This window comes from Mya arenaria, chromosome 15, assembly GCF_026914265.1.
Source record: "Mya arenaria isolate MELC-2E11 chromosome 15, ASM2691426v1".
NCBI classification, from domain to species: Eukaryota; Metazoa; Mollusca; class Bivalvia; order Myida; family Myidae; genus Mya; species Mya arenaria.
The window spans coordinates 32,306,180-32,333,810 of record NC_069136.1 but is presented as its reverse complement, the minus strand read 5'-3'; the positions used below and the strand labels follow the sequence as shown (position 1 = coordinate 32,333,810).

At 35.4% G+C, this 27,631-nt stretch overlaps 1 protein-coding gene across 3 annotated transcripts in view; it reads left to right on the top strand.

Annotated features, from left to right (window-relative positions):
- Positions 1-27,234, top strand: part of LOC128220107 (uncharacterized) — a 131,082-nt gene extending 103,848 nt beyond the window's left edge. Inside the window, exons 11-12 of one of the 3 annotated variants that reach the window (XM_052928371.1) lie at positions 5,097-5,232; positions 18,349-27,234. In XM_052928371.1, coding sequence (XP_052784331.1) covers positions 5,097-5,232; positions 18,349-18,622 — 410 coding nt within the window. In that variant the 3' untranslated portion in view covers positions 18,623-27,234. Of the gene's footprint in view, positions 1-5,096; positions 5,233-18,348 lie in introns of those variants that run through there. The other 2 variants (XR_008258721.1, XR_008258720.1) reach the window with 2 other exon arrangements.
- The last annotated feature ends 397 nt before the right edge of the window (positions 27,235-27,631 follow it).

Sequence of the window (27,631 nt, the reverse complement as noted above, 5' to 3'; positions counted from 1 at the left end):
AGTTGGTCATGACTAGTAGATGACCCCTATTGATTTTTAGCTCTACTGGCCAAAGGCCAGAAGAGCTTATGCGATGGTAATGTGTACGTAGTATGTGCATCCGTGTGTCCGTGCGGTCGTGCGTTCGTGCGTCTGTAAACAATAGCTTGTGAACACGATACAGTCTTCAGTTTTGATTGTATCGCGATGAAACTTGTACAGTATCTAGATATCCATTAGAGCTCGGTTCCTTTCGAAAAGCAGCCAGATCCGCCCATAAATGCCTAGATTATGGGCCATGAAAGTTTTAAAGAAAGGCTTTCTATTTTTAGCCAGGTCTGCATGAGCGATTCTATTTTTAGCCAAGTTTACAAGTACATGTAAATTCAAGTCTAGAGTTAAGGGAGACAATTTGCAAGTCTAGGATTTTGAGAGACAATTTGCTTTTTGCTTCTGCAGTTGATTTTGTGAATTACTCTGCCTTGTTCTTGTTGAAAGCCCAAAGGCCATTTTTTAGCTTTAAGTTCTGTAGTTTGCGCATTCAGCTTAACAAAATTGGTTGTGAATGTTTAAGTTATGCACCTGGTGTCATTACTGGCCACACCCAGGGTTCACAGGTTTGGTAAACATAAATCTGGAAAGGTTTGAAAATCTTTTTGTGTGTTCGTGCATCCATCTCTGCACAATTGATTGTGAATGTTTGTTCAAATTGATCAATGTTGTCCTAGGATGCCCTTGACTTTGACCTTTTGACCAACTTTTTTTAACTTTTAAAACTACAGAAATTTTTACTATGAGTACAGTTTTGAAAGCATTTTTTTTTGTCAGATGACTTTTACTTGGCACGTATTTGAATAGTTCATGCAACTAATCTGCTTACAATACTTTCTGGGCTCAGATGTTGAACGTGCTACGTTTTCAGGTAACCCAAACACAGAACATAAAGTATATGTCTGTTGCCTTTTACCCATACATACATGCTCTGGATTGATATGACCACAAAAGCCATGCCAGTAGAGCATAGGCCCTTTTGGGCCTCTTGTTTTATCAGTCCATTAGTCAGTCAGTCTGACAGTCTGTACGTCACACTTTGTTTCCACTCAATAAATAAAGAATGCTTGCACCCAGGAACTTCAAACTTGGTATGCTAGTCGGTCATGACTAGTAGATGATTCCTATTGATTTTGAGATCAGTAGGCAAAGGTCAAGGTACCGTGACCTTAAGGTTCAGAAACGGTTACCCCTCAATATCTAAAGAACACTTGCCTCCAAGAACTTAATACGTCTCGGTCTGTGAGTAAACATGTATCGTGTTTATAAACCAAACTCAATAATATTCCCTATATCTTTTCTTGCATACAAGACATGTGTTTCCGGTCATGTGACCATTGCTGGAAAAACCCGTCTCACACCCCCATGTGAGATTAGTCACGCGCAACAATGGGCCACTTCTGATTTCTTTTATTGTATGGTTTATAAAAAGTAAATTATGCCATTTCAATCAAGCGCAATCAAATATATAAGTTTGCAAAACTTTTAATTTAAATGGACAATAAATAATAGTAAAAACTTGATTTTTAGAGGAAACATTTCATGACGTCAGTAAACAATGTCGCACATGCTTTTTGGTGAAATGTACAAAATTGTGTTTTCTACTTAATTTTTTTTCACAAATTGATCATTTTAGATATGCAAGAAAAAATATCAATCATGTGTTTCCGATCCGGATAGAAAAGTCCGACCCTTAGGCACGCTGCATGGCCAATAAATCGGCATGCCTCATTACCGGCTTACTGCCCTCGGGTCGGATTTTTCGATCCGGACTGGAAACACTTGATAGATACTTATAGGCCCTCTTGGTTTTGGAAATGACCTACTTTTGAGTTTTGTATCTATAAATCTATGTGATCTTTTTTCTTTGATAGTAATATTATAGTAAAATGTTTCATCAGTTATGTGATCTTTGTAAAATTGTTGCAGAATGCACACAGTTTTGCAAATATTGAGATGTTTTTTAAGGAAAAATGTTCTAAAATGTGACACTGACATCAATGCTTAAAAAGCCGCTATCATGATGTGCAAGAGATAATTTCAGGTGTATGTAAAAAAAATTCATAGCATGCTTATATGTGTAAACATTTATAAAGATTAATAATATCCGTTCCGGATAGAAAAATCCAATCCAAGGGCACCTGCGTTGCCAGGTTATCAGTCTTGCCGAGTTACCGGCTTCGCAGTGTGCCAGAGGGTCAGATTTTTCTCTCCGGAATGGATACTCATTATAGGTAAAGTACCTCGCATAATCTAGCATACCTTGAATTACATTTTTTTGTGAAAAAAATAGGAAAGCGCATTTTTGTACATTTCATCAAAAAGCGCGAGCGATGATGTTAGCTGACTTCACATGGCGCGCAGTAATTTTTATTTACTGCATAAAGAAGTTCCTTCAGTGCGTGCGTGCGTGCGTGCGTGCGTGCGTGCGTGCGTGCGTGCGTGTGTCCGGCCCACATTCATGTCTTTGCTTCTCCTCTTACATTTCTCATGCGATTTCTACCAAACTCTCACAGATTGATGATCATGAAGTGAAGCAGCGCATATTGTCGGGCTTTCCCAATTCGACCATTTTTGAAAGAGTTATTGCCCTTTGCTTATTTTACATTTAAAATTGGTTTCTTCGCAACTCCTCTTACGTTTTTCATGCGATTTCTACCAAACTTTCACAGATTGATGATCATAAAGTGAAGCAGCGCATACTGTCAGGCTTTCCCGATTTGACTATTTTTAAAAGAGTTATTGCCCTTTGCTTATTTTACATATAAAATTGGTTTCTTTGTAACTGCTCTTACGTTTTTCATGCGATTTCTACCAAACTTTCACAGATTGATGATCATAAAGTGAAGCAGCGCATATTGTCAGGCTTTCCTGCTTTGACCATTTTTGAAAGAGTTATTGCCGTGTGCTTATTTTACATTTAAAATTGGTTTCTTTGTAACTGCTCTTACGTTTTTCATGTGATTTCTACCAAACTTTCACAGATTGATGATCATAAAGTGAAGCAGCGCATATTGTCAGGCTTTCCTGATTTGACCATTTTTGAAAGAGCTTTTGCCCTTTGTTTATTTTACATTTAAAATTGGTTTCTTCACATCTCCTCTTACGTTTTTCATGCGATTTCTACCAAACTTTCACAAATTGATTATCATAAAGTGAAGCAGCGCATATTGTCGGGCTTTTCTGATTCGACTATTTTTTAAAGAGTTATTGCCCTTTGCTTATTTTACCTTTAAAATTGGTTTCTTTGTAAGTGCTCTTATGTTTTTCATGTGATTTCTACCAAACTTTCACAGATTGATGATCTTAAAGTGAAGCAGCGCATATTGTCGGGCTTTCCTGCTTTGACCATTTTTGAAAGAGTTATTGCCCTTTGCTTATTATACATTTAAAATTGATTTCTTCGCAACTGCTCTTACGTTTTTCATGCGATTTCTTCCAAACTTTCACAGATTGATTATCATAAAGTGAAGCAGGGCATTTTGTTGGGCTTTCCAGATTGGACTATTTTTTTAAAGAGTTATTGCCCTTTGCTTATTTTACCTTTAAAATTGGTTTCTTTGTAACTGCTCTTACGTTTTTGATGTGATTTCTACCAAACTTTCACAGATTGATGATCTTAAAGTGAAGCAGCGCATATTGTCGGGTTTTCCTGATTTGACCATTTTTGAAAGAGTTATTGCCCTTTGCTTATTTTACATTTAAAATTGGTTTCTTCTCAACTCCACTTACATTTATGACTATAAAGTGATACAGCGCATATTGTCAGGCTTTTGCAATTTGACCTTATTTGAAAGAGTTATTGCCCTTTCTTAATTTTACGCATTTCTTATGTTCCTGAGAAACTACCCTTACCGCATTGATTGACTTTCGTTACCGAAAATGCCCCATGAGGCGGGGGATATAGCTGTCTTTGACCGCTCTTGTTTTTGAAGATATAGTTTTGTAAAGTTAATGTTTATGGAACTCATTTATTGAATCTTATAATTATGGATACACTAATAGTGTAAAAGAACAACAAAAAAGTGTTACGTCACAGCGCGTGACTCATCTGGCATGGGGGGGTGCTAGGTGAAGTTTTCCAGCAGCGCTGAATTCGACGGAAATGCCTATCCGGTGTACTAAAACATAATAGTGTGCATGGCTTGCAAAAGTTTTTGCATTCCGTAACACTGTTGCAAGTTAATAGTTAATTTTCACTACATGTTTGATAGCTGATCCTTTATGAAGCAGGATTTTTATGAACAGTTAAAATTCATGAAGACATTTGTGTTAATTTATTGTGGAAATTATGATGAAAAACATTATTAGAAAACGAAAATCAAATTGTTAGAATATTTATTCACAGTAAATATATAATCTATGAGAATTTAAAGCTGCAATCTCACAGATTTGCCATTTTGACAACTTTTTTATTTTTGTCTTGGAATGAACAAATTTTTGCTTAAATATCAGCAAACCAGTGATATGAGACTGCTGACAAAAGATCAGATTGCAGATTTTCATATTTCTGTCCGAAATTAATGTTTTATGGCATAAAGCATTACTAACAGTTTAAGAAAAATGCATAAAACATCAATTTTTGAACTTAAATATGAAAATCTGCGTTCTGATTTTTTGTCAGCAGTCTTATATCACTGGTTTCCATGGATTTTCGCATAAATTGGCTTGTTCTGAGACAAAATTTAAAAAGTTCTCAAAACATTGAATCTGTGAGAGTGCAGCCTTAAGATTTTTGCAGAAAATGTAAATTTATTTATTTCATGGCAGTCATATGTCTGTGAAATTTATTGTTATTTTAATCTGTATGATATTTGAAGTTGTTATGCTAATTCATCAGTTTTCATGTAACTTCTGTAATCGCGGCGTCCATGAACAAGCACAAACATTTCCAAGTGAACTATCCATATGTTGCCTATACGTACATTATAACTCTGATTAAACAAGCTATGCCAGTAGAGCATAGGCCCCATTGGACCCAAGTTCTGCTTGATACTTAATTTCATATTGGACTGTTCTTATGTATTTACACAACGTTAAAATTTATGGCTACTATATATATTTAGAGTCTGAGGAGAAGAACGGCTGCCTGTTGTTTGAGAATGTTCCCTCTGATCCTGAGGATGAAAGCAAGGACATGTGCATACTCAGCTCCAAGCCCCTGTTTGTGTCGCGAAGGGTAGCAGTGGAGCCAGGAAAACGGTACTTAACCTTGACTTATATTATGGCTGTTTCACAACTCTGCCAATTCAATGAAAATGATTAGCACTGAACAAAAACTTAAATTCTTGTATAAGGCAGTTATAAGTGAATTCACTAATCCCTCTTGCCAAATTTTGTTTCAATGATTGGAATAGTTAGTTTCCACTTTCTTTAAATATATATTATAATATTATTATGCCTCCCCTTCGAAGAAGACGGGTATATTGCTTTGCACATGTCGGTCGGTCGGTCGGAAGGTCAGTAGGTCGGTCCGTCTGTAGACCAAAGCTTGGCTGAGTGATAACTCAACAATTCCAGGACATATGGTCATCAAACTTGACATGAAGGTTGGCCCTGGCCAGTAGATGACCCCTATTGATTTAATGGCTCATCGGGTCAAAGGTCAAGGTCACAGTGACCTTTAATGGTAAAATTATTATAAAGCTTGTCCAAGTGATAACTCAACAATGCCTAGACCTATGTTCATCAAACTTGATATGGAATTTGGGCCTGACCAGTAGATGACCCATATTCTTTTGGGGGGTCATCAGTCCAAAGGTCAAGGTCACAGTGACCTTGAATGGTTAAAGGTTGTCCGAGTGATAACTTAACAATGCCTGCACCCATGGCCCTCATACTTGACTTGGAGGTTGGGCCTGACCAGAAGATGACCCCTATTGTTTTGGGGGTTATCGGGCCAAGGTCAAGGTCACAGTGACCTTGAATGGTAAAAGGTTGTCTGTGTGATAACTCGACAATGCCTGCATCCATTGCCCTCATATTTGACTTGGAGGTTGGGCCTGACCAGTAGATGACCCCTATTGTTTTTGGGGGTTATCAGGCCAAAGGTTAAGGTCACAGTGACCTTGAATGGTAAAAGGTTGTCAGAGTGATAACTAAAAGGTTGTCAGAGTGATAACTCGACAATGCCTGCACTCATGGCCCTCAAACTTGACTTGGAGGTTGGGCCTGGCCAGTAGATGGCCCCTATTGAGTTTAGGGGTCATTGGTCAAAGTGACCTTGAAATGGTTAAAGGTTGTCCAAGTGATACAGTACACTCCACGCGGAACTACCACTTTCCTCGGTGACTTGGAGGCGTTTTTAATTTATCGCGGATTTCCGCCGAGTACTCAACCTTTTTCCTCGCTAAATTTCGCCAAGTTGCACCGAGGTAATTGTTTTCTATGGAGGGTTTTATTGCGAGTAGCGCCGGTGATCGTATCGATTTATTGACCTAATCGCGGAACTCCGCGTTTTGTGCATAGCTACTACAGTACATTGCTTCTGTTAAAACAGAATTAAATAATTAATTTTTCAAAGTACCGTAAGTTTCCTTTTAAAAACAATTATTGTAAATTTCCATATCAATTTTCATCAGCATCGTCAAACAACTGTTGTTTTTCACATTATGTAATTAAAAGATGCGTGCGTTTGTGTTTGTTATTGTCATCTTTCTCTTACTATATTAAGGTGTTGAGAACTTGATTAGATTGGAGTAATGAAGGTGTTGAGAACTTTGTAAGTGTGAATATTTTTCGGTCATTATTTCTTAATTTGCATTTTACCACTTATTAATTTATCCGTAGTTATCAATGGTTCTAAACTTATTTATTACGCATATAAGTGTAAATCCTTCATCAAGTTAATTAAAATCCCATCAAACACCATTTGATACATGCATTGAAATGAATAACACATTCTATCGGCTTCACATCAAACAGTCACACTGTGTGACGTCACATAACTCACAGTTTTACACACGAGGATCTCATGGAGAGCATGTATATTGTTATGCAGGATTAATGTGTCTGAGTGGTGTTTTCGAATGTATCTTAAGTATTGCATTTCCAACTTTAATTCATCACATTAATTAGTTACCTATATCATTGAATGTGTTGACTTTTATTGATGATTCAATAAGTATAACTGTATATAATGGCTTTTTTACAGTCTATAAGTGTGGTACAAGTTTAAAAGTTTATTGGCAGATCGTTTTACAAAAATGTCATGTCTTTGTTTTCTTAATCCCTTGATTGCCCTTGTTGTTTATTTAATCCTCCAATAAATATTTCACACTCCCTCTTTCTACATGCAATACATCGTTTAGGATGGGTATTTACTAATTAACTTGTCAACAGTGGTGTATACGGTTAGATTGATAGAAAGATAATCTTCGTCTGTTAAACTTGGTAAGTGTGAAAGTTACGATTGATGCCCTTTGGATGTCTGAAAATTCGGTTCGCGAAATAATTTAAAAAAAATTAAATTATTGCGGGTGTAGCAAAATATATCAAATAAACAAAATTAGATACAGTGGGAGATTCTTATCGGTTTTCCTCCGAGTTTCGCGGTGTTTTTACCTCTGAGTAACGCGGCGATTGTAATTATACGGTCCACTGATCCGCCTCAGTGGGTGAACGAGTAAAAACGCCGAGGAAAAAGGATTATGATCAATTGAATGTCGTGTCCGCGATGACCAAAATCCGCCGAGGAAAACGGAAAGTGGTAGTATCCGCGTGGAGTGTACTGTATCTCAACAATGCCTGCACCCATGACCCTCAAACTTGACTTGGAGGTTGGGCCTGACCAGTAGATGACCCATATTGATTTTAGGGGTCAAAGGTCAAGGTCACAGTGACCTTGAAAGCAAACTCGACAATTCCTGGACCTATGGTCATCAAACTTGACATGAAGGTTGGACCTGACCAGTAGATGACCCCTATAGACTTTGGGGGTCATCGGGCCAAGGTCAAGGTCACAGTAACCTTTAATGCTAAAAAGTTAACAAATCTTCTCCCAGTGATATCTCAACAATGCCTGAACCTATGATCATCAAACTTGACATGGAAGTTGGGCCCGACCCGTAGATGACCTTTATTGATTAAAGGAGTAATCGGGTCAAAGGTCGAGGTCACAGTGACCTTGAATGTGAAAATGTTTCGGGTGATAACTCTACAATGCCTGCAACCATGGCCCTTAACATTTCTTGGAGTTGTGTTTGACCTGTAGATGAGATGACCCCTTATGATTTGAAGGGTCATCGAGTCAAAGGTCAAGGTCACAGTGACCTCGAACGAAAAAAGCTTGTCTGTGTGATAACTTGACAATGCTTGCACCCATGGCCCTCACATTTGACATTTAGGTTTTTGGTGACCAGCTGATGACTCCTATGGATTTTGAGGTCATAGAGTCAAAGGTCATGGTCATAACACACTCTATCCTCACACTTGAATGGTCATAATCTTAAAACTGCCTTAATAGCATCCAATGTCAGTGACAAATCAGCTGTCATTTCGGTCCATGCATATTTCATTCAATTGTCCATATAATCCTGACAACATGGCACTCAGGGGGAGCATAATGTTTGACAAACATCTCTTGTTAATAAGGTGATTTCATATTGACCAAGTTATTTGTCCCAAGTTAGCTGTATTTGCCTGAGCCCGAAAGGGACTAATAACTTGGCCAATATGAAATCGCCTTATTAATAAGTATTTTATTAATTAACTATTACCATTTTGTTAAAAACATTCTAATAACTTACCTTAAGTTCACATTGAAGCTGTATTTATCCCTTATTCATTCATTGTGTCTGGTTTTGGAGACTTGATTTTGACATGCATTTTTAAAGTGACATTGCAAAAACTTATGAATAAAGCACTGTACAGTGTAAGGAAGCACGTCTTTCCACCTTAATTTCGTAAATTATTTGCCAAATCGTCAAATGTTTCAACTTCTTTGTCCATTTTGTCGCTGTACAAAATCATAATAGTCGTAAAAAAGGGTTAAAAACAACTGTAATATCAAACCATACAAAGTGGTTAAAGTATTAAATAGTTTCAAGTATTCCAAATAGGTTTATATGATGCACAATATTTTCGAAACACTCGGAAAACAATAAACAAAATGACTACCTTTGAAATAATTTCCAGCATATTTCTCATATAAGGCGAGTTTTGACAGCCAATGAAAATGGTCCATTTCTCAAATCCTTTATTAGGTGAGTTTTGTAGCCAATCAAATGGAGGAAACTCATATTAGCCGGGTTTTGTTGATATTGTGGAAGTTTTGTTGATATTGATCGAGTTTTGGCATATATAGTCTTAAATTGTCTGGTATTGGTACCACGATTGTCCCCGTATCTCGTCAAATACATAAATATAGAAATGCATCATCAATCTGCATGCTTGTGTGTACCGAATTATTTTATCCATTTTATTACGCAGGTAGGTAATGATGCCCCAAATTGGAAAGTTTAGGAAGGGTTTCCCTGTTGGTTAGAAATTTTGCAAATATCAGCTAAGAAAAATGCAAATTCAACCACTTTAAGCATTAGTTTTCAGAAATTTTAAAAATACAGCAATGATAACTTATAAGAACCTTACCAGTTTCACAAAAGAAGACTTAAGGTTTACTCTCCATCCCTCTGTCCGTCCGTCCACAAAATTCTCGGTCTAAAGTATCAAAGCTAGGTTTTTTCGTCAGACAAGGTTATGCAGAGTTATGGTCCTTGACTTATTAAAAAATAAATCTCGGTCCTGGGATAACTAAAAAAGTATCATAGCTAGGTTACGGGTGCGAAACAGTGGCTCCAGCTCTTTTAGGAGCTGTGTATAAAAAGGAGCCAATGACGCTTCCGAGCTAGAGCAAAAGAACGGATATCATCGTAAAATGTAAGTATGACTCGTTATTTTATGTAATATCACAATTATGAGGGCTTATTTGAGAAATCGGGGAATGCAGTGCCATATAAATATGTTTAATCTTCACACGTATTTGGGTTATTTTGTAAACATATTGTTTATGGAGTTATAAAACCGATTCTCCCATCAAACACATCAATGTTTACAAACGAAAGTAGAACGTTTTCACCAATTTTCAGCTGAATTTCACTCAAGAAGCTTACATTTAAGATAAAGCCAGTATTATCGAGTGCTTTTATTTTGTCGGGAATAAAAATGACTGTCTGATTACCGGAATAAGCATGTTTATACTCCTTTTCTGGGTTGAGCTGGAGCCAAAGCATGGAGGCTGAGCCAATACGCTGTATAATAATGCATTCAACTGGTCATATTTGGAATAGTTGCATTTTTTTTTATTTATAACTAGTATTAAGATAGTGTTGTATTTTTTTAAATATATAATTATTTATGATTATTTAATGCAATTCATCTGATAATGGGCGTTGCAATCTCAGAAATGCCGATGGAGCTAAACAATCCTTTCACAACATCTGTATAATTATATGGTTACTGTTTCTTGAACAGTCTTCTAACTCCAATCAGGTTCCAAAATAAATGAATAGTAGTGGATGAAAGAAAAGTGTGTCATTTAACAAAGATTAGATAAAACTGGTAAACTATGTGCTAAATTACATCAACTGACAGCTAGTACATCAATCGGATTGAATACGTGTAAGTGTTAATTTTCTTATTTTTCTGTACATTTGATTTATATTTGCTTTATATAAAAAAAAATGAGGTACCCTCTGAAGATTAAACATATTTATATGGCACTGCATTCCCTGATTTCTCAAATAAGCCATCATAATTGTGATATTAGATAAAATAAAGAGTCATAATTATGTTTTACGATGATATCCGTTCTTTTGCTCTAGCTCGGAAGTGTCATTGGCTCCTTTTTATACACAGCTGAGAGCTGGAGCCACTGTTTCGCATCCGTGTAGGTTAATGAAACTTATTATGTGGAAAGAGGGTAATATAGAGATTATGCATGTTAGACAAGGTAATGCAGAGTTATGGCCCTTGACTTAGTAAAGATATAGCCTGTGATAACTAAAGTATCAAAGCTAGGATAATGAAACTTAATATGTGGAAAAAGGGCAATATGGAAATTATGCACAGTTATTTTTTTCGTTAGACAAAGTTATGCAGAGTTATGGCCCTTGACCTATTAAAAATATAGCTGTTGACTGAAAAAAAATCTCTGTCCTTGGATAACTAAAAAAGTATCAAAGCTAGGTTAATGAAACTTATTATGTGGAAAGAGGGCAATATGGAGATTATGCAAGTTAATTGTTTGTTTATCAGACGAAGTTATGCAGAGATATGGTCCTTTACTTATTAAAAATATAGCCAATTTGGTCCTGTGATAACTCAAAAAGTATCAAAGGTAGGTTCACGAAACTTAGTTTGTGGATGGAGGGAAACTTAGTTTGTGGATGGAGGTTAAAATGGAGATTATGCACATTAGTTTTTTTTTTTTTCGTCTGACTATGTTATGCAAACATATGGTCCTTTACTTATTAAAAATATAGCCAGTTCGGTCCTGTAATAACTCAAAAGGTATCAAAGGTAGGTTCACTAAACTTTGTTTGTGGATGGAGGTTAAAATGGAGATTATGCACATTAGTTGTTTTTTTTTTCGTCTGACTATTTTTGTCAGGCAAAGTTTGCAGAGTTATGGCCCTTGACTTGTAAATAATATACCGGGTAGCTGTTGACGGGGAAAAAAAATTAGTCCTGGGATTACTTAGAAAGTATCAAAGCAAGGTTAATGAAACTTATTATGTGGAAAAAGAGCAATATGGAGATTATGCATGTTAGTTTATTTTTTTGCGTCAGACAAGGTAATGCAAAGTTTTTGCCCTTTACATTAAAAATATAGCCAATTTGGTCCTGTGATAACTCAAAAAGTATCAAAGCAAGGTTAATGAAACTAATAGTATTTGGAAAGAGGGCAATATGGAAATTATGCACAGAAGTTTATTTTTTTCATCAGGCAAAGTTATGCAGAGTTATGGCCCTTGACCTATTAAAAGTATAGCTGTTCACTGAAAAAAAATCTCTGTCCTGGGATAACTAAAAAAGTATCAAAGTTAGGTTCATGAAACTCAGTATGTGGATAGAGGGCAATACGTCAAAAGTAGACATGGGTGATCTGGTAGGTTTTACGGCTAAAACTGTTGCATTTTGATGGATAAAGTTTACTCTAAATGCCATTAGTTCACTATCACATGGGCTGGGGTGACTTAAACAACTTTCATTTATTGGTAGGATTTGTTAAAGTTTTCATGGAGATTCTCTTGAGACACGCTCATCTTTTTCACAAGACTTTTAACTGGTAGGAGAAACTTGGGGCCCACTGAGCAGTGCTCTTGTTACAGTAGGGATGCAAACAAATGGAAAAATTGATATTTGAATATTCAGTTCTTTCAATCGAATATATTTGAATATTCTATTATCAAAATGAATCTTTTAGAAGTTGTAGTAAACTACTGTTATTTGCTATAGTTATAGCCGGGGCCTTTATACCCTACTTTGTCTTCATTGTATTTACACGCGACGGATCCTGATTTACCCCTAAATTAGCCTCTGAAATTCCCCATTCCAACAAAAGGCAATATATTTTGAACAAACAAAACACAAAATTAAATAATTTCAATTCCACTGCATTCATATTTTTAAACATTAATGTGAAGTCAGACCGGCGATGATCATAAATTCCCTATTTAATGACATTAGTAGATAACTGAGGGGTTTTCTGTTGGATGAGCAGCCATTGAAATTTGGACCATGTATACAGTTTTAAAAGTCAATATCAATGTTATCCTCTGATGACCTTGACTTTATTCTTTTGGTCTACTTTCTTCTGAAATTTCAGCAATGAAATTTGGACCATGTATACAGTTTTAAAAACAAATATCAATGTTATCCTCTGATGACCTTGACTTTGACCAACTTTCTTATTTTCTAAACACCAACAGTTAAATTTGGACCACACGTACAGTTTTGAAAACAAGTACCTTGATTGTGACCTTTTGAATTTCATTCTTATTAGCAATTCTACAGAAGTGAAATTTGGAACATGTGAACTGTTTTAAAAACAAATATCTGTTGTCCTGGCATGACCTTGACTGGGACCTTTTGACCTACTTTTTATACGCCCGAAGGGTCGTATTATGTTATGGCTTCCATCGTCTGTCCGTCCGTCTGTCCGTCCGTTAACAATTCCGTGTCCTGGCCATAACTTGGTAACTAATAAAGCGATTTTCAAATAACTTTATACAAATCATCACTACTTTAAAAGGATGTGTAGCGCGCAATTTCCAGGTCCATACCTCAAAAGACTAGAATCACAATGGGGGTGCGTTAGCAAATCCGTGTCCGGGCCACAACTTGGTCACTAATAAAGTCATTTTCAAATAACTTTATACAAAGCATCATTACATTAAAAGGATGTGTCGCGCGCAATTTCCAGGTCCATACCTCAAACACTAGAATCACCATGGGGGGGGGGGGGGACGTTAGCAATTCCATGTCCAGGCCATAACTGGGTTACTACTAAAGCAATTTTCAAATAACTTTATACAAATCATCTCTACATTAAAAGGATTTGTCAAGCATGCTTTCCAGGTCCGTACCTCAAAGGCTAATTTCACTGGGGGGCGTTAGCAATTCTGTGTCCGGGCCATAACTTGGTAACTAATAAAGCGATTTTTAAATAACTTTATATAAATCATCACTACATTAAAAGGATGTGTCGCGCGCAATTTCCAGGTCCATACCTCAAAGACTAGAATCACCATGGGGGTGCGTTAGCAAATCTGTGTCCGGGCCACAACTTGGTCACTAATAAAGTCATTTTCAAATAACTTTATACAAAGCATCATTACATAAAAGGATGTGTCGCGCGCAATTTCCAGGTCCATACCCCAAACACTAGAATCACCATGGGGGGGGGGACGTTAGCAATTCCATGTCCAGGCCATAACTGGGTTACTACTAAAGCAATTTTCAAATAACTTTATACAAATCATCTCTACATTAAAAGGATTTGTCAAGCATGCTTTCCAGGTCCGTACCTCAAAGGCTAATTTCACTGGGGGGGCGTTAGCAATTCTGTTAGCAATTCCGTGTCCAGGCCACAACTTTGTGTTACTACTAATAAAGGAATTTTTAGAAATTCCTGCTACTTTTAAACTTGTATTCTCAGATTTTCTAAGGAAGTTTCAGATATTCTATTTTTTTTATAAAAATATTTCATTTCATAAAATCTGATTCCATATTAGTACATCCTTCATTGCACTACTTACCAGTATGTATGTTGTTTTACAATTATTCTATGTTGTAAAAAAATACTGTTGAACAAAGGTTTTTATTAGCACTGCTAACTTAAGTATCATTAAAGTTTCAATATTGGAAGTTTAAGCCTGTGTTGTAAACACTTCACACCTTGTAAGCAGTATACTAGCATAACCTAAATGTTTATTAAAGACCTCAAGCCGAATCTTCTTCGGGCGTATAATGCTCCGTTTCGCGGTGCTCTTGTTTTATTGTTAAAGCTACAGCATTCAACTTTGGACCATGATTACAGTCTTGTGAAACAAATGTCAATGTTGTCCTTTGATGACCTTGACTGTGACCTTTCTATATACCCTTTTTTTCGAAGCTACAGCAATAAAATTTTGTCCGTGTGTACAGTTTTGAAAAAAAATATTGTCCACAAATGACATTGACTGTGACCTTTTGTCCTAAAATTTCAGATTTCAGCAATTAAGTTAAGACCATGTGAACATTTTAAAAAACAAAAAATCAATGTTGTGCTTGGATTACCTTGATGGTGACCTTTTGACCTTCTTCCTTATTTTTGAAAATACATCATTGAAATTTGACCTGGTGTATAGTTTTAAAAACAAATATCGATGTTGTTATTTTTGTCTTCTGATGATCTTGACTGTGACAGCAATGAAATTTGGACTATGTATGCAGTTTTGAATACATATATATAAACGGACTGTACTACTCCCATATGATGAAATTGCGAAAAAAAGAAATTGTTGAAAACTAAATTAAACTTGGTATCGATGTTTACAATGCATTGAAACTTACTAACTGAAGTACCGCATAGTTTACAATTAATTCATTTTTCGCAGTGTTTTTGTATTTTTCCATTAAAAGATTACTGGGTATGTCTACCTAGTAGAATTAATTCCTTATGCGTGATGAGCTAGTCAATGTTATCACGTGATATAATTACCGAGTTAGGTTGATAGCTTAATTATATCACCCGTTTAGAGTAAGCCTTCGTAGCTCAGTGGATACAAAGCTGGACTGCAATTTTGGTGACACTGGTTCGAACCCGATCTTCGACACAATTTTTTTTGTTTTTGGTATTCTTTTATTACACTTATGATATCAACGAGTAAAACATTTTATTAAATAATTATCCTGAGATTTGTTACAGAAAAAAATAATTTTGGTGCCAATCTGGTGTACAGTCCCTTCAATTTGAACTTTGATTACCTTATCTTTAACCTTTTGACCTACTTTCTTATTTTTGAAGTTACAGCAATGATATTTGGACTATCTGTACAATTATGAAAACAAACATTTATGCTGTTATCATATGACTGTGACATATATTCTTACTTTTGAAGCTACAGCGATAACATTTGGACCATGTGTACAGTTTTAAAAACAAATATTAATCCTATTCTCTGATGCCCTTAACTGTGACCCTTTGACCTATTTTATTATTTTTAAAGCTACAGTAATGAAATTTGGACCATGTGTACAGTTACAGAACTAATATCAAGCTTAGATTATTTGATGTGTAGCATTGTCTTATCATCCTATACCAAGATTGTTCAAACTTATATTTTACTGGGTTCAAAATTTTCCCCACCCTGAGGGACACCTATTTTACATACATAAAAGAAAAAAAACTTAACTGAATGGCCTAGAGCTAAGTTATTGTCAAATAGTAACAAAGGTTTAAAACTTTCACTTAGGTGTGTGATTTTTGGCCTCTATGACTCTCTTGTTATTGAATCTCAAACAAACATTTACAGCAGTTAGGTATCCATGAGAGCTCTTCCTTTTGAAATGTGGTTGGAATATGGCCATTTAAATTGTGTAGCCTTATGAAAGTGTCTAAGGGAGACAATTGTAACAGATAGTTGCATATTATTGTAGTGCCTGTCTCCATTTGCCCTTTAATATGGTTTACTTTGAATGTGTGTTCAGCATTTTGGATATGAATCACTCTGGCACATATTAAAATAGTTCATTCAACTAAACTGGTTACTACATTGTCTGTCCTCACATGTTGAACATGCAACATTTTCAGCTACCGGTAATCCAAACACTAAAAATTTCAAATGAACCAAGTATTTAGCCTATTACCCATACATTTATGTATGCTCTGGATTTAAAATGACCGCAAGAGCTATGCCAGTAGAACAATGACCCTCTGTTTTGTTTTTGTGATGAAGATTTTTAAAAATTGAAAAAAAAGTTTATTTTGTTCATAAAATGAAAAAAATGATGTTTCTGTTTGATTTGATCATAAACATTTTTAAAATGTTAATATCACTGTCAATTTTTAAACAGGAAATGATGTCATAAATGTATTGCTAATTATTCCGTCATGAAACTGAGGTGTGACACAAGATGTCTCAAGATTCATTTAACAGAATTAAAACAGTAGGATATATTTTGTTTAAAATGATCCATTCCTGCAATATTAGCTTTCTCAGTTTGTGTTACTTTAGCTCCATTCCGGCCTTTTTTGTATTTTTCACCAGAAAAAAAGCTTATTATGTCTCCCCCTCTCTGGGGGAGACATATTGTTTTTGCCCTGTCCGTCAGTCCGGTAGTCCGTCAGTCCGTCAGTCCGTCCGTACGTCACACTTCGTTTCCGATCGATAACTGGAAAACCCCATGACCTAGGATCACCAAACTTGGTAGGGAGGTTGGTCGTGAGGTGTAGAGGATCCCTATTGTTTTTGGGGTCACTAGGTGAAAGGTCAAGGTCGCGGCGACCCCCAATATAAAAAACATTTCTGCTCAAAATCTTGAGAACGGTTTGACCTAGGTTCACCAAACTTGGTAGGGAGGTTGGTCATGAGGTGTAGAAGATCCCTATTGTTTTTGGGGTCACTAGGTCAAAGGTCAAGGTCGCGGCGACCCCCAATGTAAAAAACATTTCCGCTCAATATCTTGACAATGGTTTGACCTAGGTTCACCAAACTTGGTAGGGAGGTTGGTCATGAGGTGTAGAAGATCCCTATTGTTTTTGGGGTCACTAGGTCAAAGGTCAAGCCAAGGTCGCGGCGACCCCCAATGTAAAAAACATTTCCGCTCAATATCTTGAGAATGGTTTGACCTAGGTTCACCAAACTTGGTAGGGAGGTTGGTCGTGAGGTGTAGAGGATCCCTATTGTTTTTGGGGTCACTAGGTCAAAGGTCAAGGTCACGGCGACCCCCAATATAAAAAACATTTCTGCTCAAAATCTTGAGAACGGTTTGACCTAGGTTCACCAAACTTGGTAGGGAGGTTGGTCATGAGGTGTAGAAGATCCCTATTGTTTTTGGGGTCACTAGGTCAAAGGTCAAGGTCGCGGCGACCCCCAATGTAAAAAACATTTCCGCTCTATATCTTGAGAATGGTTTGACCTAGGTTCACAAACTTGGTAGGGAGGTTGATCATGAGGTTTAGAAAACTCCTATATTTTGGGGGGTCACAAGGTCAAAGGTCAACGTCGCTGTGACCTCTAATGTAAAAAAATATTTCCGTGCAATATCAGGAGAATGCTTTGATCTAGGTTCACCAAACTTTGAAGTGAGGTTGGTCATGATGTCTAGTTGATTTTGCGATCAGTTGGTCAAAGGTCAAGGTCACTGACCTTGAGGTGAAGAACCGGTTTCTGCTCAATAACTCAAGAACGTTTACACCCAGGAACTTCATACTTGGTATGCCAGTTAGTCATGACTAGTTGATGGCCCCTATTGATTTTGGGATCCATCATTGATTATTTCTCACCTACGACTACACAATGGGGGAGACATGCGCTTTTTCAAAAAAGCAATCTCTAGTTATTATTATTATTATTTTTGAAGGACAATATGCATATGCAATTTATTAATGAAGGCAAAAGCTAGATGACAAGAATGGCATTATGGCCCTTGTCTGGCAACGGTTATGAAACTGTGCCATGTGTTTTCAGTTATTGCTAAATTGCAGTAACAGTAGTTTTAAAATTTCAAAATATGATGAGAATGAAGAATTGTTCGCAGCCCCCATAATCCATTCATTTGCTAAGAAATATGTGTTTACCATTCATTCATGTGAATTTACCCTATTATTTCCAGAGTGGAGGACTACATCTTACTTGATGATATATTATACAGCTATGGTATTAGCCACAGAGACTTTGAGAGCATTGAAGACTTGCAAAGACACCACGTAAAGCAGATCTCAATTTCTACACTAGCGTGCGCTAGTACAGACAGCATTTACACAGAGTATTTCACACATCGACATGATACTGACACACTGCCAGCATTACGAATGGTGGATGCTGCTCCCCTCTTTGATAACATTGAAAAACTAGCTTCAAGCTGCTCAAAAAGAATTAACAATTGAGGAGATTTTTCACTTTTTCTTACTGTTTTTTTTTTTTTTGATATCATGACATTAATTTTGTACTTAATAATTGCATGTGTTTTGTCCATTTGTGCTTAAGAGATCGTTAAGCCACTTTAAAAGTGGGGTTGGTAAAATTGTGTTGAGGAGGTCGTTAAGCCACTTTAAATGTAAATTTGTGTTAAGGAGGTCGTTTAGCCACTTTTATGTGAGTTTGGTAATATGTGTAAAGGAGATTGTTCGGGAAATTTAAATTATGTTTTTATATGCCTTGCCCCAATTTCTCGAGCAAACTTGAGATCATGCTCTCAGCTTCATATAACTTGTGCAATTTTTACCTTTAATTTTTTTTTGGTGCTCTTAAACAAAACTGTATTTAAGATGATTTTAAAGGGGTCGGAATTTTAGGATCCAGACCGGAAACACATGATTGATATTTTTTCTTGTATATCTGAAATGATCAATTTGTGGGAAAATTGGCGTTGAAAACCAAACAGTAAGTGCGACGTTGTTTACTCAGACGTCATAAGCGCAGTAATTTTGACTATACTTACGTCAAATAGATCCTCTAAAAAAAGCGTTTTTACGATTATTTATTTTCAATTTTAATTAAAAGTCTTGCATACTTATATATTTGATTGTGCTTAATTGAAATGGAATAATATTCTTTTAATAAATCAAATAATAAAAGAAATAAAATGTGGCACATTGGTGTGCCTGATTCATTTTACATGGGGGGTGTAAGACAGGTTTTTCCAGCACTGGTCACATGACCAGAAACACACTTCCAGTATGCAAGAATAAAAGTATCTATCATGCGTTTCCGGTACGGAATGAAAAATCCGACCCGAGGGCACGTGCACATGTTTGATACTTTTTCTTGCATATCTAAATTTATAAATTTGTGGAAAAATTACGTTGAAAACCAACTTTTGTACAATTACACCTAGAGTACAGAAATTTTGAATTACTAATAATAATGTTTTTTAACAATTACTTATGTTCATTTTTAATTAAAAGTCTTGCAAACATATATATTTGATTACGCCTTATTGAAATGGCATAATATATTTTTCATAAACCATACAATAAATGAAATAAGAAGTGGCGCATTGGTGCGCCTGATTCATTTTACATGGGGTATGTAAGATGGGTTTTTCCAGCACCGGTCACATGACCGGAAACACAGGTCCGGTATGCAAGAAAATGTTTGTTTCATTGTTTACAAATTCAGCTATTATAACTTATCAGTTTTGTTTGACGCCATTTGCAACAATTTTTCATACTGAAGTTTCTTTGTTGTATTAAACAGGGTTTTCATTAAGAGCTGGCTGCCGGCTAAAATGACCGCGTCAAAAAGAATTTTGGCCTGCTCAAATGCACCATTGTTATTTACGGTCATTTTATTTCATAGTGAAGAAATGCATTTTTGTGTAAAATAAACATCAATTAATATATTAATTGCGAAAAAAGACGATGTTACAATGAAAGATGTCAAACACGCCTTCAAAGTTCACAGGGTGTTCTTGCTTCGTTTTTCTATGAAAAATCCCTAAACACGTCACTAGCTATTTTTAACTACCAATAATAAATATCATATAAAAATATCCTATTGATCACCCGCGAATGACGTCACAGGTCATGCTTTAGAAATTTGTCAAAATGGCTGATTTACGATGTAGTATACAAGAGTCTGGCTTGAATAAACACATGTCATTTGTCACTTCTGTTTCCAAAAATGGAATGCTAATACGGCAGTAAATATGTACCCTTTGATACGCCTGTTTATCAACGTTAGTCTTTTGTTATAAAAACACGGATTATAGTAATATTATATGCGATATGATCCTGTTTTACAACAAGTATTATCTCGTTCTAGAATATCACACAATAAAGTTGTTGTAATTGCCCATACTTTTCAGACCTTGATTTCTTGTCTGTACACAAAATTTGATTATATTTTTACTGTATTTTTGCGTGTGTTTTTTTAAGCGATTCATACCAATTTGAGTTATATAGGGCTTCTTTGAGGGTAATATCTAGTACAAGGTCAAGCACATCCAATCCATTCACAATGATGCTAAAACCGTTGCTTGAGGCTGACCAAACATTTTTTTTTAAATTTTTATCATTATATTAAACTTAATTCATTTTTAAAACAACAAATGTGCATAGTTGATCTGAAATAACACTAGTTAATTGTTTACCCAATAAAATTGTGTTTTAACTTTGTACAATGCATGACTCCCTCGATTTAAAAAAAATAATTATTGTCTTAGTTTCCCTTGAGATTAAACTTAGATAATTTGATCTGAAATTTAGTAATGCAACAGCAAAGTTATGTTTTAAGTGTAAATATCATCTCAATAATTTGTTTGTTACTATTTAATACAAATCGGATCACAGTTGGTTTAAACAGTAATTATTCATATGTTGTTAATATATCCACATATTACAAGTATACAGGGAAAAGGATTCAAGAGAAAGTTCGCTTTGCATTTTCGATGCTCGCTATTTTGGCCTTCTCAAGTTGTATTTGGGCCTGCTCAAACTGTCCTTAATGAAACCCCTGATAAAATAATCAATGTCCAAAAATTTAAAGGCATACAATTGATTTATTTTAAGTTTAGTTCAATAAAAATACTAAAAGTTACTTAATAATTAGGATGTATAGGGTTAGGGTTTCTTAACATCCTCAGTTGTTAATAAACTTCCCAATTTCACAACAGTTTTATAATTGAATAAATACTCAAAAATGTAGGAACAGGTCAATAAACATTACACAATACTCCATTATAAAAATAAATGTTTAAAGTTGTGTCTTGCAGGGATAATGGGAAATAATGAAAATGTAATTTTATGGTGATATGAGGAAAAATGCTATTGCAAGCTAGTGTAAATAGCGAAATAATGTTGCAAATTCATATTACTGTTTCTAATTTATATGCGAAATTGGTGACACATTTGTCATAAACAAACATTAGTTTGGTACAGCTGCCTCTTAAAGAAACATCTATACAGAATAGATATTTGAGGTGGCAATTTGAACAATTTTGTTTATGGTAAAAGTGAGACTGATTAAATTAGCTTATTCTTTTATTAGCTCTACTGGCCAAAGGCCAGAAGACCTTATGTGATGGCATGTTGTATGTGCGTCAGTGAGTACCATTTGTCTGTAAACAATTGGTTGTGAACACAATAGTCTTCAGTTTTGATTGTATCTTAATGAAACTTATATAGTATTTAGATATCCAGTAGAGCTCAGTTCCTTTCAAAAACCAGCCAGATCCACCCCCGCCAAGTCTAGAATAAAAGAGAGACAACTTGTTTTAGCTTGTGCATTTGGTTTCATTTTTACCTCTCCCTTGCCCTTGTTGAAATGATATCAAAATTACAGTTTTAAGGGGTTGGTTGATTTTATGCAATGGTGTAGGGTACGTCTGTTGTTCTTCCGTCTGTCTGAGCATTATTGCTTGTGAATGTTTATTCAAATTATGCCCCTGTGGTCATTTCTGGCCACGCCTCAGGTTCATAAGTTTGGTATACTTATATAGGGAAATGTTTGAAAATCTTTTTGTCTGAAACCGCTAAGCCAAGACCCTTGATGTTTTGAATAAGGCATCATTTTGTAGTCCTCTACCAAGATTGTTAAAATTATGCAGCTTGGGTCAAAACTGGCCCTGCCCTAGGGTCACAAGACCTTTTTATCTACTTAATTAATTTTGAAGTTACAGCAATGAAATTTGGACCATATGTACAGTATGAAAACAAATATAAATGTTGTCATCAGATGATATTGACCACAAGAACCATGCCAGTAGAGCATAGGCCCTCATGGGCCTCTTGTTATACACATAAATCTCTAAAAGTAATTTAAATGTTTAATGTTAATTTTTAGCCAGATTTTTCATTGAAAATTAACGGGTTAAAGAATGGTGAAAACCAGGCGGGCATTAACAATTCTGCGTTAAAAGTTTTCATTTTATGTATTAAATCAAGAGTCTTTATCTAATGGTTATCAAACTTGGTCACACTATTTTTCTGCATAATATCTTGCTTATCTTTTATATCGGTCATCCCTGGTCTAATTCTAAGTCACTAGGTCAAATCTTAGGAAAATATTTCCATGTCATAAATTCAACAGTTTTTGCCAAAACTTTATGAAACTTGGTCAGAATATTTGTCTGCATAATATCTTGAAAGTTCTTTAATATGGGTCATCTCGGTCACAATCTAGGTCACAGGGTCAAATCTTAGGAGAAAGAATTCCACCGTCATAAAAATTCATTAATTTTTTGTCAAATCTTTGTTAAACTTGGTCAGAATATTTGTCTACATGTTGTCTTGAACATTTGTGAATATGGGTCACCTCAGATCAAAAACTAAGTCACTAGGTCAAATCTTAGGAAATATTTTCCCGATGTCATAAAAAATTATACGCTTACTTAACAGTTTACCTATCAATATCAGTCAACAACTAAATTCAATTGCTATTTTATAAACACACATTCCAATCATGAATTTCATATCTACCCATATTTTTCAAAAAATTAAATTTTAATTAACTTTAAAAATATTTGTGTACATGAAATCTTAGATGAAAAAGTGTGTCATATAGGGTCAAAACTAGGTCTCTGGGACAGAACTTATAAAGACAACAGAGAACAACATAGTACACAATTTTCTGTCTACGCCATTGATAAAAAATAACATTGCTTGTTTTTATTTTTGGTGAGTGGGTAAGTTTGATCCTTGCAAAGTATAGAATTGCTCTTATATGACCTCCTAAATTACTCACATCAAAATTGGATTACTGAAAGTTGTTCGCCTATTTTGACTGGATGCATTAACCAATATATGTAAGGTTTCTATTGGTGAAGCAGTGAGACTCAGATATAAGAGCTATACTTTCAATGTGGCAGATCTAGTACATCTATCATTTAAATGTGGGTGTTCTAGTACGGATATCATTTCAGTGTCAGTTTTAGCATTGCATTTGGGTGTCTAAGTACAGATAGCATTTCAATGTGGTTGTCCTAGTACAGCTAGCATTTCAATGTGGTTGTCCTAGTACAGCTAGCATTTCAATGCAGTTGTCTTAGTACAGCTAGAATTTAAATGTGGTTGTCCTAGTACAGCTAGCATTTCAATGTGGTTGTCCTAGTACAGCTAGCATTTCAATGTGGTTGTCATAGTACAGCTAGCATTTAAATGTGGTTGTACCTAGTAACACTAGCATTTAAATGTGGTTTTCATAGTACAAGCATTTCGATGTGGTTGTTATGGTACAGCTAGCATTCCAATGCAGTTATCTTAGTACAGCTAGAATTTAAATGTGGTTGTCCTAGTACAGCTAGCATTTCAATGTGGTTGTCAAAGTACAGCAAGCATTTCAATGTGGTTGTCCTAGTACAGCTAGCATTTCAATGTGGTTGTCCTAGTACAGCTAGCATTTCAATGTGGTTGTCATAGTACAGCTAGCATTTCAATGTGGTTGTCCTAGTACAGCTAGCATTTCAATGTGGTTGTCAAAGTACAGCTAGCATTTCAATGTGGTTGTCCTAGTACAGCTAGCATTTCAATGTGGTTGTCCTAGTACAGCTAGCATTTCAATGTGGTTGTCCTAGTACAGCTAGCATTTCAATGTGGTTGTCCTAGTACAGCTAGAAATTAAGTGTGTTGTCCTAGTAAAGTTGACAATTCAATGTGGTTGCCATAGTACAGCTAGAATTCCAATGGGGTTGTCCTAGTACAGCTAGCATTTCAATGTGGTTGTTATAGTACGGCTAGCATTTCAATGTGGTTGTCCTAGTACAGCTAGAAATTAAGTGTGTTGTCCTAGTTAAGTTGACAATTCAATGTGGTTGCCATAGTACAGCTAGAATTCCAATGGGGTTGTCCTAGTACAGCTAGCATTTCAATGTGGTTGTCAAAGTACAGCTAGCATTTCAATGTGGTTGTCCAAGTACAGCTAGCATTTCAATGTGGTTGTCAAAGTACAGCAAGCATTTCAATGTGGTTGTCCTAGTACAGCTAGCATTTCAATGTGGTTGCCATAGTACAGCTAGAATTCCAATGGGGTTGTCCTAGTACAGCTAGCATTTCAATGTAGTTGTCAAAGTACAGCAAGCATTTCAATGCGGTATCCTAGTACAGCTAGCATTTCAATGTGGTTGTCCTAGTACAGCTAGCATTTCAATGTGGTTGTCCTAGTACAGCTAGCATTTCAATGTGGTTGTCCTAGTACAGCTAGCATTTCAATGTGGTTGTCCTAGTTCAGCAAGCATTTCAATGCTGGTGTCCTAGTTCATCTATCAATTCAATATGTGGTTCCTACCACAGCTAGCATTTCAGTGTACAGCTAGTATTTGAATGTGATTGCCCTAGTCCAGCTAGCAATACAATATCACTTATGAGGATGTTTTCTGTTGTTGAAAATTGTTATTGTATTCAGAATTTTAATCGTAAACAAGTTAAGAAAGTTAAGAAAGTTAAGAAATAATAAGTTTAAAATTGAAATCATTTAATGTTTTTTTTTTGTTTGAACATTAGAGTCATTGTTGAATTTTAGCTTTTTATTGTTATGTCATTTGTTATGCATAAAAGGCTTAGAAACAGATTTTAATAAAACTAGAAGCCTTTCCTTTTCCTGTAGTAAATACTTTAGGGACACCATATGATTGTTAATCTGTTCGAGTCTGTAAATAAATAAAGTTGTCTAGTTCATTGCTTTATTTTTAATGTCTGTCTGGATAGTAAGATACACACTTGTGTCTTCTATCTTATAACCACACTACAACAATTCAAACACAACATGGTATGATAAGAAATTAATTGTGTTGATTGTTGGTGAACTGCTTTTGTTGGTTGTATGGCTATCAAAATCAATAGATTCTTCCCAGAAATATTGGTCATGATCTTAGCTTGAACAAAGTAGGTTTTAGTATCCTTTTTCAAAAGTTTGCTGACTATGCAAGTATGCTAATGTCATTCAATTGTTATTGATAGGGTAAGGGTTTATTTACAGTCACTATTTTGTCTGTTGGTTCACTCAACATGTTCAATCTTTCATTTGAACAGAGTTGAATAGGTCAAACTTGATGGTTAATGTTGTTCCATTAGGAATTCATAGCAATACTTTCAGGCATACCTTTTAAACCATTAATGGGATTTTAAATCAAGTTCCACACATCTGTAGAGCACCATGTGAAGATTTTTTAGGCTTAAAATGTGAGCTCAAATGTCAAGGTAACATTTGGAGGTAAATTTTAAAACAATCTTTAAATTTATAGCAAATAATTGTGTCTCAACCTTAATGGGAAACCACTCAACTTTCAAATATTTGTTGAGCAACATGTGGGAAGGTGTGCCTTGCATAAAATTTGTGCTCTTATCTCAGAGGTCAAGGTCACACTGGGTTTATGCTGAACAAAATGAATAAGGATTGCATTGTACAAGTCATAACTCATGACTCAGCTTTCACTTATATTAAATTGCTTTCAAATAAAACAAATGACCAACACTTCGACAAGTTCAAATCGAAGCCATTTGTCAGTATATTAAAAAAAAATGAGGAATAATAAAAAAAATGTGCTAGGTAATTTATCCGTTTTTTTAGTATGATAAACACTAAAAAGTAACACATGTTGCAAACTATGAATATATTGTGCTTTAAATGATAGATGATTTTCTTGCTGCTTTAACCGTTTTTGATTATTCAAGAAAAGCTGTAAATCATGAAACAATATCTAACGAGTTTTAAATGTCAAATTTAACTGTATTTTTCAACAACTCTCATTATTGGACTAGGGCACATGTGGCCTAGTTCATAGCCGTAATCGCGATGTCTGCATTTTCAAGCCGAATCTGGAGGTTCACTGACGTAATGTATTCATACGCTGTATTTTGATTGGATTGCCGTTAGCAAATTTGAATAATCAAAATAGTACCAGAACTGATTACAATGAAAACATCCAATAAAAATATTTCTCCTAACAAGACAAGCTAATTGTATGTTCTTTTAATGAAGCACAAGAAATGGGTACGTAGCGAGTGAGTTAATCGGGTTAACTACATGAATGTTCTTGCATACGGTCAGATTAAATGCAATAAGAATATGAACATATTGGAAAAGTACGCATCGACATTTTCCGTTCAAAGCTCTTGATTGATAGACTGGTAGCCGCTTTCTCTTTTATCCGAAAAGAGACCAGTATCAGCTAACCACGGTGCCCGTCGCGCATTCGAAATGTCTTGTGGGTACGTAAAACGAATCAAGCTTGCGGTCTAAGTAGTAAACAACCAAGATATTTGTTGTTGTTTTTTTTAAAAAAGTATTGTTATCCTCTGTATAGAATGTTGGTATTAATTTATTAACAGGGCTGTTCTTTTTTTCGACATAATTTGAATGTTGCCGTGACATTTTCTTTTTAAATACAAAGTTTATTTTTCAACTATTCATTGCATGTCACTCAGCACTTTTTTTAAATACAGCATGATTTTTGGTACTGATTGTTTAAATACTATTAATGTAAAATAAAAAACCATATGCCGCGTACCTGTATAACGTTATAACTTGTGTTCTTGAGGAAAAGTAAATTCGGGTACCAGTCTACTGTATTGACTCATTCCCTCTGATCAGTGCGGTCGAATGATTCACACATGTACATGTTATCACTACTTCCGGATGATGATGATGTGAATTCTATACGTGTTATATTGAAGAAATTTACCAATAAAGTCGCCATTGAATGATTACCACCATCAAACGGATTTATTGTCATCTTATCGTGGATAGCATGTTTAATTTGACACGTAGAATTTCAAGCAATACAAGTTCGTTTGATAAAATCATGTGATTTCAATTTTGCAAAATGGAGGTAAAGAAATATCAAATATGCGCATACTTATTTATAAAGTTTCATTTTAAATGAAGCCAAACGTATGAATGTGTGCATAGCATCTGGCTTATGCATATGATGAGTGTCATTGAACAAAATGTACTTACAC